The following is a 16,177-nucleotide window of genomic DNA, read 5'->3' as shown; positions in this document are numbered from 1 at the left end:
ACTTATAATTCGAACACAAACTGACAACGCAAATGCAAAATGTTTGAGATCTGTAGGTATTTGACTAGTTTTCAGGGAATGCCTGTTGTTTCGACATGGGCGAGAGTTTACTATATAGAACCCATTCAATTTGTTCTCAGTAGTATTGTCGTATAAAACTTTAATTTAAAGTGCTTTTTGCATCTGACTTATAATGTACTCATTCATCTTGTATAATACATTATAGTTAAACATTTTAAATTGATAGCGAAATCTACTTAAGGATATAACTTCTTAAACATATTTTCACAAATCCTACTCTTCAATGAACAAAACCTGTCGCAGAAAAAAATCACGTGTAATTTTACACATGTTACAATTGCATCAAACAATATGCTTTTTTTGGATTTAAAAACTTCATATATACTGATATATAATAACTGTAATATTCATCAGTCATTTATCAGGAAGTAACACGAAAAATCACTAAAGAACAAAATGTCTAAGATTTTAATCTTTTTGACTTTTGTTTTGAGTACGTCCTACTGTTTTCCTACATGCATTAGAAGAACTCGATACGGAAAAGTTCGCGGAAAAGTTACTACCCGCGTCCCGCAAGTAGAAGTGGAGGAATATCTTGGTGTTCCATATGCATCTCCTCCGACGGGCCATCTACGCTACAAGGTAGGACAAAATTTAGTTATAAAAATGTCAGTCTCACCAATTTTCCTGACCAGTTGATATCTCAGTATAATTAAAGATAATTATATAACCTGATTTTGAAACAAGGTTACACAGCCCAGTGAAAATGTGTATAATTCAAAGAGAGCGAATTCACTTCGTTTTGGTTCTGTATTATTAATGTTTCATTTTGAATCATACCACGTATATTTTTTTTCTAAGAATTAAAGAAATCATCTTACGGTGACACTTCTTTTAATATAGAGGTTTCGAGAGCTTGCATCCTTTTGTCAAACAACATAAGTAGGGGAGGTAAAACGTTGTGCAATTTTGTCATTCACACCCACAACTACAAAAAAACTAGCAATTCGTTTGTTCATGTTAAGATTGGTAGGATTTTGTTATCGAGCATTTTTTTTTCATAATGACATTAAAGAATGCTGGCAAATAGTTGAAGCGCACAATTTAAAAGTTATCTCAAATTAACTGACTATGGAAGAAAATTTGAACATCAAGTACTGGAAATTATATAGATGTATAAGTACGCACAAATCCAACGAAAGAGCCACATTTCCCCTTTGTTCGCAGTTAATTAGAATGTTAGTTACAGTCGTTTATAACTTTTCTTAAAGTGATCGCAGTCTGAATTTTATGATAGTTTTGCTGAGTTGCTATAAACGTGTCTGAATGTTTGCTTATCCAACATTCTATATTTAATTATGATGTAGTATTTGTAATTCTGATTGGATATTGTTATATGTCTTATCGTTTGTAGTTGTAATTCTATTTTTTATTTTCTATTCGTTTATTGATCACCCAATTCATTTATATAATTTTAGTAATTAAAGCAACTATATGTACAAGATTTATTTGTTTTACAGTTTGATTTAGAAGAAATACTGACATAGCTAGATAATACAATTCTATATAAATATTCCTAACTGTAACTGTTATAAAATACACCAAGTAACATGCATTTTACATGCAATTACAAAACCTAATCTTGATTTATGTCTTTTTTTTTTAAACATTTACCTGTGACGTCACTTTTTGTGGCGTTGATACGTTCATATGACGAACAGTTCGTAATCCTATTATGCTGTTTTTGTGTACTGTCCTTAATTATTTTACGTATCGTTGTTATTCTGTAGTTAACATGTCGAAATGAACTACTATGTTATTTATTTATGTATTCTTGTCCTGAATGTTATTGCATTTATTTGTACTGTATTCCTGTAATGTGATGTTGTCATTTTAGCGGTATATTTAACATTGCCATAAAGCGCGAGGTTTGGATAGCTACAAACCAGGATCAACCCATCATTTCCTTAAATTGTCCTGTACCAAGTCAGGAATATGGCAGTTGTTATCTAATAGTTCGTTTACATTGTCCTTTTGATTTTTGACGCACTTCAACGTTTCTATTGTTTCGTTGTTTTCCTCTTATGGTTGATGTGTTTCCCTCGGATTTAGTTTGTAACCCGGATTTGTTTTCTCTCAATCGATTTATGAACTTTGAAAAGAGGTATGATGATGGTATTGTTTCACAGTGTGATTTTCGGATATTTATTTCACCATATGTAAAGTTTCATTACTATCTGGAAATTCAATCGACACAATCGAATATCGATTATCGATCCAATTGAGAAATGAACACGTATTAAAACGGACCAAGTTTTATTACTAATAACAATTTCTAACGACTGTCACAAATAGTCATAGGCATGATGATTGGAATAGGATATGTTTAAGTCTAAGCACTTGATATAAATCCTTTTTGGTCATGGACTATTAGTCCTCTTCATCGGTGATCATCACACGGGGAGATCCACTCTTGAGTGAAGGAATAACAAATGGGGAATATTTAAAAAAAAAAAAACTCAGTGAAAAATCCAAGAAAGTCTTTCGCATCACATATGTCTAGTTTTCCCTTTATGCCGATAAGACCCGAATGACATACTAGCATTATAGCATGATTATATTTAATTTCTTGTGGGATAAAGGGGTATACCAAAACATTGTGTTGGAAATTAACATATCAATCTGATTCCTTCTGTTTTTATTCTTGAATAAGACCAATATGTAAATGTGAAGATAACACAATACATTTACGATTTGTATTTGTTTCGCGTTTGAAATAGAAAAAAACCCAGCAACATTGAAATTACCTTTGCAATAATAAATTGTTTTGGTAAATCGAATAGACAATATCACTCCAAATGAATTATTTTCCTTCAAACAATATTGTTTATTACGAAAATTCTAATATATAACTTTTTTTTTTACGATAAGAGTACTATGTCTGGCAAGATTATTGAATATAAACCCTTTTACTATATAAGTTCATACTCAGAGTAAACGAATATGTTATTATTATTCTTACAATATTTTATGGACTTTTTAAAACAATCTTTGGCCTAGAAAACTATCTTTTAAAATTATCTTCAATCGAACGTGAATATATTTCAAAATTAAGATGCTGTAATGTAAAAAGTCCAGTAGAGGTTGGTAGATGATATAATATTCTAAAAGACGAGAGGAAATGTTATTGAATACCATTATTTATTTGAATGCAATTGTATATTAGAAAAAAATATCAGAAATCAGCATTTTCCAGAGTACTATGATAAATATCCCAGTGCAGCAAAAATGAAAGGACAACTATCATTGGTTAATATTAATGTACTTAAAAATGTATCTTTATTCGTTTCAAAGTTAACGAAAATATTATAATATAAACACAGTGTTGGAACGGAACTGTACGGTTTTCTAATAATTTGGTCATTCGGGAGACTGTCAAGTGGTGCTCCGACATTTGCAAAATAACAAGTTGCTTGGTGGAAACTTTGACGAACCCTTATGTTCCTATATAACGTTTCTGCTTCAAGTTTTGATAGCTAAAACATTCTTTATGTAAATATGAACCAATAAAATAATAAGAAAGATATATACATCCAAACGTTTTCCTTAGAATGGTGGAGCTCCGTGTAAAACGATCAAAATTGTCACACAACAGCGATCAAAAATGTCAAATAAACATCGAAAAATCAATGTTTGCTACCTGAATTTTCACATGTACCTTTTCTGATATATAGTCTTACCTGTCTGAAAGTTTAAAAGCCATTGTCCCAGTAGAAATCTTAATATATTCATTTTCTCCATGTCGGATATTTTTATTGACTGTACAATCGCTTGCAAGTTCACTGTAATATCACTCGGTGCCTTCCTGTACAATCGCTTGGAGCTTTCCTGTAGAATTGCTTGGCCCAATTTATTAAATACATTCTACATCTGTTATATAAGCTTTGGTTTTACATATTTTGACCACGAGTATCACTGAAGAGACATTATTTGTCGAAATGCGCATCTGGTGCAAAAAAAAATGGTACCGTTAATGTTATTACTAACACTGGGTCGATGCCTCTGCTGGTGGACTGTTAGTCCCCGAGGATATCACCAGCCCAGTAGCCAGTACTCTGGTACTGGCATGAAAATACAGATTTTTTGTGTTATTAAATTTGCTGTTACAAAATGTTAAAAATTATTATAAATTAAGGAATGTATCTCCCTCATGCAAAGCTCTGATTCCTGTCACGGATTTGGCTATACTTTTTGGAACGTTTGGATTATAGCTCTACATCTTTTATATAAGCTTTGGATTTTACGTATTTTGACCACGAGCATCACTGAAGAGACATTATTTGTCGAAATGCGCATCTGGTGCAAAAAAATTGGTACCGTTAATGTTATTGTATATGCATTGCATTGGTTGTTTCTTGCTGTTCTATTAAATTCATCTATGGTATTTGAAGTGAAAATAAGCATAAAACCGGTCCTTTTGACAATTTAGATTCTATCAAGGAACCCTTTTAAGGCGACTATATCAGAGACAAAAACAAAATGTGTACAATAGATATGAAAAGGAAGGCGTGGTATGATTGCCAAAGAGACAACTCTCCACAAGAGACCAGAATGACACAGAAATTACCAACTATAGGTTACCGTACGGTCTTCAACAATGAGCAAAGCTCATACCGCATAGTCAGCTATAAAATGCCCCGAAAAAAACAATGTAAAACGAGAAAACTAACGGCTTATTTATGTACAAAAAATTAACGAAAAACAAATATGTAACACATAAACACAAAACCACTGGATAAATATACAATACAAAAAGAAAAGGACAGTACAAAATACGTTAAGAATCTAATCTAAAATAAAACTGAAAATAATCCTGTTACAAAATAAATATTTATATATACCGAAAAGGTGATTAGATTCTCTTTAAGGGTAATAAGCATATTTTGAATTTTACTTAATATATTATTTAACAGCAATTTAAAAAATAATAATAAATACATATTTGAACAATACAACAAAATATTTCTCATCACAGGATCGGAATATTGTAACTTGATATGTACCATAGCTTGTCTGATTTTCCATTGAAAAAGGTGTGAGGGTATCGACACAAGGAATTCGAATGTGGAATGGTGGTAGCTAACCACTGATCCAAGAAAAGACACGTATATGTCAATAAACATGATATTAAAATAAGAAGATGTGGTATAATTTCAAATGAGATGTCTGTTTATTACAAGCTATAGCTACTGGTAGAAAAAGCTCCTGTAAAATTAAATTTTATCAAGGATGGGAGAGGACTTGTAATATGAAAGACAAAGAAAACTATAAAAGATCCCAACATGATTTTTTTTTATATCAATGTCACGATTCAGCAACTTTTTAATATTCCCCACTATAGCATCCGACAAACGAACGAACGTTTTTTTTTTAGTAAGAACAACATTTTTATCAAACCACATTTATATCTTCAATATAGAAATAAGGAGATGTGATATGATTGTCAAAGTTCAAAAAATAAATGGATTTTAGCAATTATTATAGTCGTCGGCTATAAAAGATCCCGACATGAAAAATAAGAATCAATACATTTCGAATTTAACTGACGGCCTATTTCATAATAAAACAATTTACGAAAAATATATATGACAGACATGAACCAACGACAACCACTAAACTACGAGCTCTTGACTTGAAACAGGTACATAAAGAATTTGGCAGGGTTAAACATGTCTGTGTGCGCTCATTTCTCCCCAAAACTAGCACAGCACAAGACCAAACTATAAAAAATCAGATGAATGATCGGATATTCATACTATTATGGACGATATCAGACTAGGTGCGGATCCCGCCTTTCTGCAAAAGGGGGGTCCAAACCACGGAACACACTGAAACGTCCACAAAATAAAAAAAATAATCGGAAAAAATGGGGTTTCAACCACCAAAACTCCCTCTCCCCGCATACCGGATCCGCTAATGCAGGCTGCATCCATTCAAATGAAAGCTTCATACATCATTAACACTTTTAAGTGTGTAATTTAGGTTTAAAAAAAATGGAAAAAAAAAACCAAATAAGTAACTGTTAAATCGTAACAGAAAAAGGAGAGAAAAATCATGCCAGACATATATTGTATTGGATTGCAGTAGTTTTAATAAATATTTATATGACAAAAGTATCATGGAAAACATAAACTGATCACGAATGTGTCAGAAGAGATAGTAGTAAGCATTATCTACTTAAGAGTTATAATTAGTCATATGCCACTAGAAACTATTACAGCAAAATGCAATGAGTGTGTAGGAAAAAGTAATTCCTTTGACTAGCTTGCTTGCTAGCTGGACCGTGAAGTCATAACAAGGTAAAGTAGGTTTCGGAGTAGTCTAGGTGGCCAAACGATTAAAAGAAAAGCTCCAAGCGATTGTACAGGAAGGCTCCGAGTGATATTACAGTAAACTTGCAAGCGATTGTACAGTCAATAAAAATATTCGACATGGAGAAAATGAATATATTTAGATTTCTACTGGAACAATGGCTTTTAAACTTTCAGATAGGTAAGACTATATATCAGAAAAAGTACATGTGAAAATTCAGGTAGCAAACATTGATTTTTCGATGTTTACTTGACATTTTTGATCGCAGTTGTGTGACAATTTTGATCGTTTTACACGGAGCTCCACCATTCTAAGGAAAACGTTTGAATGCATATATCTTTCTTATTATTTTATTGGTTCATATTAACATAAAGAATGTTTTAGCTATGAAAACTTGAAGCAGAAACGTTATATAGCAACATAATAGTTTATCAAAGTTTCCATCAAGCAACTTGTTATTTTGCAAATGTCGGAGCACCGCTTGACAGTCTCCCGAATGACCAAATTAGTAGAAAACCGTACAGTTCCGTTCCCACACTGTGATAAAGTAAAGTAATTATTTATATATTTCATTTCTAAGTTGTTTTATGTATTTCTTTGATTGTATGCATTTTGTATCTATTTACCTCTTGTTTCGCATGTCAATATGACGAGTGTTTTAAAAAATAAAGCATATTGTATTTATTGTATTGTATTTGCAGAGACCACAGAAGCCTATGAAATGGAATCCTCGCATTTTAGACACAACAACTCTTCCATCAGCATGCCCACAGGAGCAACGGAGCCAAATAAATTTTCATCGACCCGGGTTTGACAACTTTAACGAAGACTGTCTATATATGAACATCTATGTACCAAGGGTATGTTATATTTTGATCTATTGTAAAAAGAAAAGCGCTTCAGAAACCCAAACTTAAAGTGTTTATCTGATGCTGTAAATATATTTATGACTTGATATTTTATTTACGAAATTTAAATTAAAAGTTAAGTCTAAAATTATATAGTTATTTAATAAATACAACTAATATAACACTCGATTTTAATTCTATCTACAAATAAATATCAAACACAAATGGATGATATATATTCAACATAAAGACAAAAACAATTTAGGTTGTAGTTAAATCTAAAAAAAAAATGTATTTAAATTTTGACCAGTTTATTATGAAACGTGAAGAGTATTTTAAAAATGTATCTAACTATATATTATTATAAATTTCATGTTACTTAAACTTGATAATGTTGAAATTTTAATGTGACATAGCATAATTGTGCTTATTGCAATAAAAGAGGGACGCAAGATACCAAAGGGACAGTCAAACTCATAAATCTAAAACAAACTGACAACGACATGGCTAAAAACGAAAAAGACAAACAAACAACAGCACACACGACACAACATAGAAAACTAAAGAATAAACAACACGAACACCACCAAAAAACTAGGAGTGATCTCAGGTGCTCCGGAAGGGTAAGCAGATCCTGCTCCACATGCGGCAACCGTCGTGTTGCTTATGTAATAACAAATCCGGTAAATAGTCTAATTCGGTAGGTCATATTCATGAAAGGGAAGGGGATTGTAGTTACGACGTAAGGAACATATCCGATATCATTTGTGAAACGGTTATTCCATAACGGTCAACCAACTCGTGATGGTGTCATCTTATTTTATCTTATATATAAGTTTTGTGTCATAACAGATCAATAAAAGGGCACTGCCGATCCTGCTGTTCATACATGGAGGTTCCAATATTGTAGGAATGGGAGCTGTTTTTGATGGTGACATCTTAGCTGCACATGGAGAAATAATTGTCATCACTTTCAACTATAGACTCGGCAATCTAGGTATAATGTATATATAAATCAACACACACGTTTCAATCTAAAACCCTATCATTCAGGAAAAATATCCGCTTACTGATTCACAAATTTTCCTTATTATGTGGTTTAAATCACGACTTTGCACAAGGCTATAAATCATAATACAAAATATAGAATTCATCTAGCGTTTTTTGAACATCACAAATGTTATTTTGTTGGCTATTTGGGGGTTTCTTTTCGCAAGCAAAGCATGTGACTTTCAGATACGATTATATATATTAAAAATCTTCCAATTTTCAACTTTAAAGTTCATAGTTTCAATCCCTACCTTTCTAACATTGCTTATCGTCTCCATTGGAAATTATTTTCGTATTTCAACATAGGTTGTTTATTCTTTATTATATTTTTACTGAGTGTCTTTGGTTTTATTTTCCATCTAAATTCCAGTTTATTTATTTATTATCAAATTAACATCGGTATATTTGTATTCTTCTTTTCCTTTTAGTGTATTTCACAATTCTATCAGTGGTTACAACTTTTTCCAATGACAAACAATGAAAACATAAAATTGAGAATGGAAATGGGGAAAGTGTTAAATAAACAACAACCCGACCATAGAGCAGACAACAGCCGAAGGCCACCAATTGGTCTTTAATGTAGTGAGAAACTCCAGCACCCGGAGGCGTCCTTCAGCTGTTACCTAAACAAATGTGTATACTAGTTCAGTGATAATGGACGTCATACTAAACTCCGAGTTATACACAAGAAACTAAAATTAAAAATCATACGAGTCTAACAAAGGCCAGAGGCTCCTGACTTTGGACAGACGTAAAATTGTGGCGGGATTAAACATGTTTTTTTTAGATACCTTTCCAGATACATGTACATCTACTTAAAAAATCTGGTTTTCTGCCAAATGTTCTTAATGTGTATTTGAATTCTAAACTTTAACAGGACAAATACAAAGAACAAATTGAGATTATACAAAACATGAATATGACCATAAATTATATATAAATTATCAGGGTTTTTTGCCGATCCAAGTAAAGGTATAAAGGGCAACAATGGTCTTATTGATCAAGTATTGGCTATGAAATGGATAAAAAGAAATATCAAGTATTTCAATGGTGACCCGTCTAAAGTTACCTTATATGGACATAGTGCTGGAGCTGGGAACGCTGGTGTTCACTTACTATCAGATTTGGCTAAAGGTTTGAAAATAATGAAAAAAATATACCATAACATGTAAATAATTTAATATACAGTCTTTAGAATATTTGAAGTCAAACAAAATGTTTCATTCCTTGGCACAATAACTCCGAGAAAAACAATCACTGTCCGAGCGTGCATAGTAAGAAGTGCATGCTTTGTCGATACATAAAGGCAACAGTAGTATACCGCTGTTCAAAACTCATAAATCCAGGGACAAAAAACAAAATCGGGGTAACAACCTAAAACCGAAGGAAACGCATTAAATATAAGAGGAGAACAACGACATAACACCGAAACGTAACACACACAGAAACGGACCAAGCATCAGACAAAACACCACGAGAATAACAAATATAACATGAAAACCAAATACATGAATTTGGGATAGACAAGTACCGTGCCACGTCTGATCTCAATATCTCAAAAATAAGAGAAAACACAAACGACTCAACGTTAAAATGCAACACACACAGAAACGAACAATAATATAACAATGGCCATCTTCCTGACTTGGTACAGGACACTTTTAAAGGGGAATAAAAGTGGTGGGTTGAACCTGGTTTTGTGGCATGCCAAACCTCGCACTTTAATGGCAAAGTTAAATATAACATTGAAATGACAACATAATATTACAGGACTACAATACAAATAAATAGGAGAACATATTAGACAAAGAAAAACATGATTAATAGATAACAAAAAGCATCAGGTTTAAAATTCAATACGCCAAAAACGCGCCTTGTCCACACAGGACTTACAAGTGACGCCCACATATAAAAGATCGAAAGTGAAAAAAGTACAAAGTTGTACAGCACTGGAGATAAAAAGTTGAAAAGGTTTCGCCAAATACGGCATTGTTTTTATGCCCGGGATAAGAACATTCTTATTATATAGAACAATTCATGCTATTGCAAACAGTAAATTTTATCAAATGAATATGAAAGAGATATACATAAAGAAACTGAAGTATTAACTAATTACAGAAAACTAAACCCGAATACATAACGCCCAGATATAAAAGATCGAAAGTGAAAAAGGTACAAAGTTGTACAGCACTGAAGATCAAAAGTTGAAAAGGTTTTGCCAAATACGGCATTGTTTTTATGCCCGGGATAAGAACATCCTTATTATATAGAACAATTCATGCTATTGCAAACAGTAAATTTTAACAAATGAATATGAAAGAGATATACATAATGAAACTGAAGTATTAACTATACTAGGCGTCATTCTAAATGCAGTATATTCTAAATGATTTTACTTCTATTTGTGCCTGAATTGTTGACAGTCTAGGCGTCGTACCAATTAGAGTAATTTTCATTGTATTTTCTCCTATTGATTTTTTAGAATGTACCCTAATTGTTGATAGACTATGTGTCATTCAAATTAGAGTACATTTTCAATGTTTTCACTCCTATTTATGTTCTTGATGCCTACATTGTCGACAGACTAGGCATAAAGTATATGGCTCTGTTTATGGCTTCATTTTTTTAATTTTTATATCTTAACATAATTATCACAATATCCATGTTATCAAACGCAGTCAGATATGTAATTATACAAAATAATGATATGTTTTATTGTCATTAATAAGTGTTTATTCATATATGCTTGTATCCACTCCCACAGGGTTATTTAGAAATTCAATAATCCATAGTGGCGCACCGATTTCGCACTGGTTTCTTTCAAAGTGTATAACAACCAGTAGAGTCTCAAATATTCCTCAAAATTGTCGACCAGGTTACAGTCTGATCACTACAGAGAAACAACAGGTGAGTAATGATCTGGTTAATAAGTTCCTGTTTAAAAGTAGCTAAATATAACGTTGGAAAGGAGACAACATATAACGTTTGAATTCTGTTAACTTCGTTATATTTGTATTCGTTTGCAGTTCGATGTAAAGTTCTAACAACACATATCGCTAAACTTTCTTCATTATTTTAACCGTACACAAATATTGTTTACTTTGGCTTTAGATGCATGCACATTTGCAGAATATATGTATTTATTTTTTCTTAGGAATCTTTCGAGTATGTACATACTTTTTAACCTTTTACTTATTACTTTTTATAATTTAATAGATTAATTGGGTTGTAATTGATGGGGAATTTCTAAAAGGCAGTCCAGAAAAACTGTATACTTGTGGAAAATTCCACCCTGGTCCAGTGTTATTAATGATGTCAAGAGATGAAGGGCACCCATTAGATATATCAAGTATGTATTTTAAACAAACTACTGAAATGGCTCCATGTATATTTTCTATCCTCCATCCATCTATCCTTTCCTCCATCCATACAAACATACTTCATAAATGAAATACATTTTGAATACCGGCATACTGTGGATTCATTATTATTTGTTGGATACCATTTTTAGTGGATTTCGTGGGTACAGGTGAACAACGAAATTAAATGTTAAACGCCTAACAAATTTTCTGTAGGCGTATCTGCAGACTTCAACAAAATCACGAAAATAAATATCCAGGACTATTTTAGTTTTCCTTAACCCACCAAAATTGGTACCAACAAAAATAAATGAATACACAGTATACTACTTGCTAAAGGACTCTCAAATACATTAGATTTTTCGGTTTCACAACTGTCATTAATTAAAATTCCTAAAAGAAAAAAGAAAAACAAGATATAGACATTAAAATTTATTAGAAAAATTACCGAACTTGAAGGAAAATTCCAAATATTCTATAAAACCAGTCGAAAACAAAACGCTCGACTTTATCAAGAATCACAACGACTTCAAAACAACTGACATATTCCTGACTTGGTATAGGCGTATTCCCAAGATATTTACCGAGAAAGACACTGTTGATGATGTTCTGCCTTATTTTACATACGTTGAAATCGTACATACAATGAATAAACGTATGAAAGGTGTTAACATATTATATGTTAAGATCTGATTAAAACTGAAAAAATCAATGAATTCAAACTAGGAATTATTTTTCCGCTATATTTCAGCATTCAGAGAACCAAATTTAGACCAGGCACTCGGATTTTACGGGCCGAATCTTTTTGCAGAAAAACCTGATTTTGCAGGTACTTTAGATAATTATTTATTAGGTTAATGGAAAATAGATGATAAATGTCAAATGGCGTAGTGTTGGATTATCAACCATGATTCTTTCCATGTGATTGTTTAAAAATTCAACACAAAACGTTTCTAATTTAACAAAGCGCTACGTAGTTTAATGCACTTAATAGGGTTTTCAGAGTTCTACCAAACCAATTCCAATTAGATAACATGTATGAAAAATACTTAAATAACATTGAAAATACATGATATCTTAAAAATCATTGTCAATTCTTTTGATTGTCTTGACAAATTAGCTGTAAATGTAAAAAAAAAAAAGGATTATCTCAAAATTACTACAAAATTAATGATTGAACCGATAAACTTTAGAACAACAAGTCAAACTAAAATTCGAGAAAATCTTGAAATGAAAACCGGTTATAAGTCGTACTCGATAGAATAACATAATCGGTTACATTTCTAGTGAACCAGATACGCATGTTTGAAGTAAAAACAACAAATGCTAAACATAATAAAAAGACATCTTTGAATAAATATGTAGAATAAATAAATAAACACAACACAAAAAAAACCTATCAAAAACCGTTGAAATAAATTCTGTTTTCATTAGATGTGGTTTTTTTTATCAAGCATATCTATTTTGTAGATAATGTGAAAAAAGAAATAAAGATCTGGGAAAGACTGAATCTATCAAGTTATCCTCCAGTAAGTTGACACAATATCATAGATATATTTTATTGGAAGAACAGAGTCGTGTCATTGCTTTACCTGCGAACGGAAATTGTGACGTCAATAAATGTTGTAGGACATTTTTGTTTTGATAACAACATGCACATATCAATGTTAAAAATATCCATAAAGAACAAATTTTAAAAATATAGATTGAATCACTTCAAAAAGTGTGTAACGATATGTCCGCCCTCTAGACAGTTAAATTTTAATAACAAAAGCGAGAGGCTTGTCGAGCTTTATAAATAATCAAAATCGAACTGTTTAGAGTGGAGAAGCATCGTAATACAAGAGTTATAGTGGTTGGAATCTGTTCCCCTAACGATTTTTATCATCCCTTTTCAAAGGTTTGCAGACAGTTGTGTCATTTATATGTGACGTCATCAGGCATGGTCACCTTTTTTAAGGACGTCACAATATGAAATTCAGAAGAAATTGAAGAAAAACTAACGTCATAATTAAATTTCGACCAATCGTGTGCTGCGAATAGATATTCACTAGTGATGAAAAACATTTTTCTCACACCTCTCAAGAAATATGAAAGTAGCACAAAAGTTAGAGAAAGGAATCTTTAGAGCAATTACGCAAATGTAGGAAAAAGATCGTCTGATATTAAGATTTGATAGTGAATTGATTTATCAAATGTACCCGAAAATATATTATTATTTCAGGCCTTACAAGTCAGGGCAGATTTAGGAATCTTTGCGCCAATGATGAAACTAGCAGACATGATGTCTAAATGGCAGAAGAACGTTTATACACTCAGTTTTGATTATGTTTCTCAAAACGTACCCGGGCCTGATTGGATAGGTAATACAGTAATTTCTACTGGTAAAAGCAAATATAAGTGTGCATTAGTTAACCTGGCTATGCTGTATCGTTCCATATCCCGTTTTTATAAGTTAGTCCCGCTTTGTATGATTTAAATTGATGTTCCCTTATTCTTAGATATAACGCAGATGATGTGAAAGACCAATTACGATCATAAAAGCTCGAAAGATTAGTATTTTTGAATGAATGGTATTACTTGATTTATTTCTCTTGACTGGGCGGAGTTAAAGAAGTTCGCTCAATTAAGATCTATAGACAGGAGTTTTGGGATACGCTTATCAATGACGTGTCCAGTTATTCGTCCCATATCATACAATCAGTTCTTTTGTATATTCAATGGGGACACTGATTAGTGATTATAATTCAATTAGTATTATAACGGCAATCATCCTTATCACACACATCTTCAAATAGACTGTCCTTATGCAAATTAAAACACAAGCTCCGTCCGATCAGTTGAAATAATATTTGTAAAAATGCTCTTTAAACTTGAAAAGAAAATTATCCTACTTATAAGACTGAGTGTAAATTATAATTCTGATTATTTTGTTACTAGGAGTACAACATGGATGGGATATATTTTATGTATTTGGTGTACCGACAGTAGGACATCCAAAGTTCTCATATACACCACGTGATGCAGAGGTTTCTAAAAGGACGATGCAACTTATCAGCAATTTTGTCAAAAAAGGGTATGATATTAAAACACACTGCCCTTGGATGAAGGTGTTAGGGAAGATTAACACACGCTGGAAAACATTATCACACAAGACAACGTTGTGCTTTTTTCTCTCCACTGAGTGTTTTAATCAACCGAACACCTTCAACCAATAATTATGTAAGGTATTACTACTAAGTGAAAATTAATAAATCAGTGTGTGCAATGTAATGATTGGATAATATAAGAATTTTGTAAAACAAATTTGTCTTATATTCCAAAATTTCCCCGAAAATGCATACTTCGAAGGGCTGTTTCTGATAAAGTTTGAGTGAAATTAATAAATATCGATATAAGTCATTTATATGACCTCTTTTGGAGGACAACCCATTATAAACTGTTTACTACATTGTACGTTAAAATGAGGGTTACTAACTTACCTTAAACGACAAATTCCGGCTAACATTGGATGCACAATGGAAGATTGAATGTAACACAATTCAGCAATTAACTGACACAAAAAAGTATGCATCAAAGGGAAAAAAAAGCCAAAACAAAAAAATAAAAAAATTCTGTCTGTATGAATGTATATCTGCGCTATAGGTTTTAATAAATCTAATAGTTAAAATAGCAAAAATTAGACACAAAAAAGAAATAGTGTAAAAAACTTACATATATATAAACAGCAAATAGATAAGTGAAAAAAATATTGATTACACATATATACTTGTTCATCAATTTTGATGCATTCTAGAAACTGGAGATCCTGTGATTTGAGATTGAAGAAGTACAATTCGGAGAAAAAATCTATCAACAAACTGAATTATGTCAACGGCAAAACAGTTATTACCAACGAAATCAATTTTAAACAACCAAAACTTGACTTTTGGTACAAATATTTGTATCCCTTTAATTTCAAATGTCACTATAACTATAAAAAATACAACGGTTATATGTAATACATTCTTGTATATCAAAGCAAGAACGACATGATGAAGAATTAAAAATAATCTATCAAAAAACATTTGTTTTGTTCTTTCTTTGATTATCTAAAAATCATCATATACCAATAATCCCTTTCAATGCAAATTTGAGATCAGTGATTTTGCTTCCAAAACATATATCATAATAATTGAGATGAATAACTGCTTACTAGAGGGACAATCAACTTCATATATCATAAATACACAGACAACGCCATGGCTAACAAAGAAAAAGACAAACAAACAAATAATAGTGCATAAGACACTACATAGAAAACGAAAGACTAAGCAACACGAACCACACTAAAAACTGGGGGGGGGGGTGATTTCAAGTACACCATAAGGGTAAGCAGATCCTGCTCCACATGTGGCACCCGTCGTGTTGTTCATGTCATTACAAACTCGGTTAATAGTCCAATTGGGTAGGTCACATTCGTGAAAGGGGAAGGAGATTGTAGTTACGACATAAAGAACATATCCGATATCATCTGCGAAACGGTTA

The 16,177-nt window shown here is 32.0% G+C and overlaps 1 protein-coding gene across 1 annotated transcript; it reads left to right on the top strand.

The window, feature by feature from the left end:
* The first annotated feature begins 354 nt into the window (after positions 1-354).
* Positions 355-15,714, top strand: LOC139512216 (neuroligin-4, X-linked-like). Its single transcript, XM_071299655.1, has 11 exons — positions 355-663; positions 7,095-7,253; positions 8,094-8,238; positions 9,240-9,425; positions 11,056-11,198; positions 11,508-11,640; positions 12,402-12,479; positions 13,121-13,179; positions 13,875-14,013; positions 14,591-14,726; positions 15,447-15,714. Exons 1-11 carry the CDS (start codon positions 478-480, stop codon positions 15,649-15,651), a joined length of 1,569 nt encoding a protein of 522 aa, XP_071155756.1. The 5' UTR covers positions 355-477; the 3' UTR covers positions 15,652-15,714.
* The last annotated feature ends 463 nt before the right edge of the window (positions 15,715-16,177 follow it).

This window comes from Mytilus edulis, chromosome 2 (genome assembly GCF_963676685.1).
Source record: "Mytilus edulis chromosome 2, xbMytEdul2.2, whole genome shotgun sequence".
Classification (NCBI taxonomy): Eukaryota; Metazoa; Mollusca; class Bivalvia; order Mytilida; family Mytilidae; genus Mytilus; species Mytilus edulis.
This window is presented reverse-complemented; position numbering and strand designations above follow the sequence as displayed.

Excerpts from the sequence above, each read along its gene's own strand:
- LOC139512216 (XM_071299655.1), top strand. The coding sequence starts at position 478 with ATGTCTAAGATTTTAATCTTTTTGACTTTTGTTTTGAGTACGTCCTAC. Across the intron at positions 12,480-13,120 it reads AGAAAAACCTGATTTTGCAG|ATAATGTGAAAAAAGAAATA; the intron begins GTACTTTAGATA and ends TCTATTTTGTAG. Across the intron at positions 14,014-14,590 it reads ACCCGGGCCTGATTGGATAG|GAGTACAACATGGATGGGAT; the intron begins GTAATACAGTAA and ends TTTTGTTACTAG.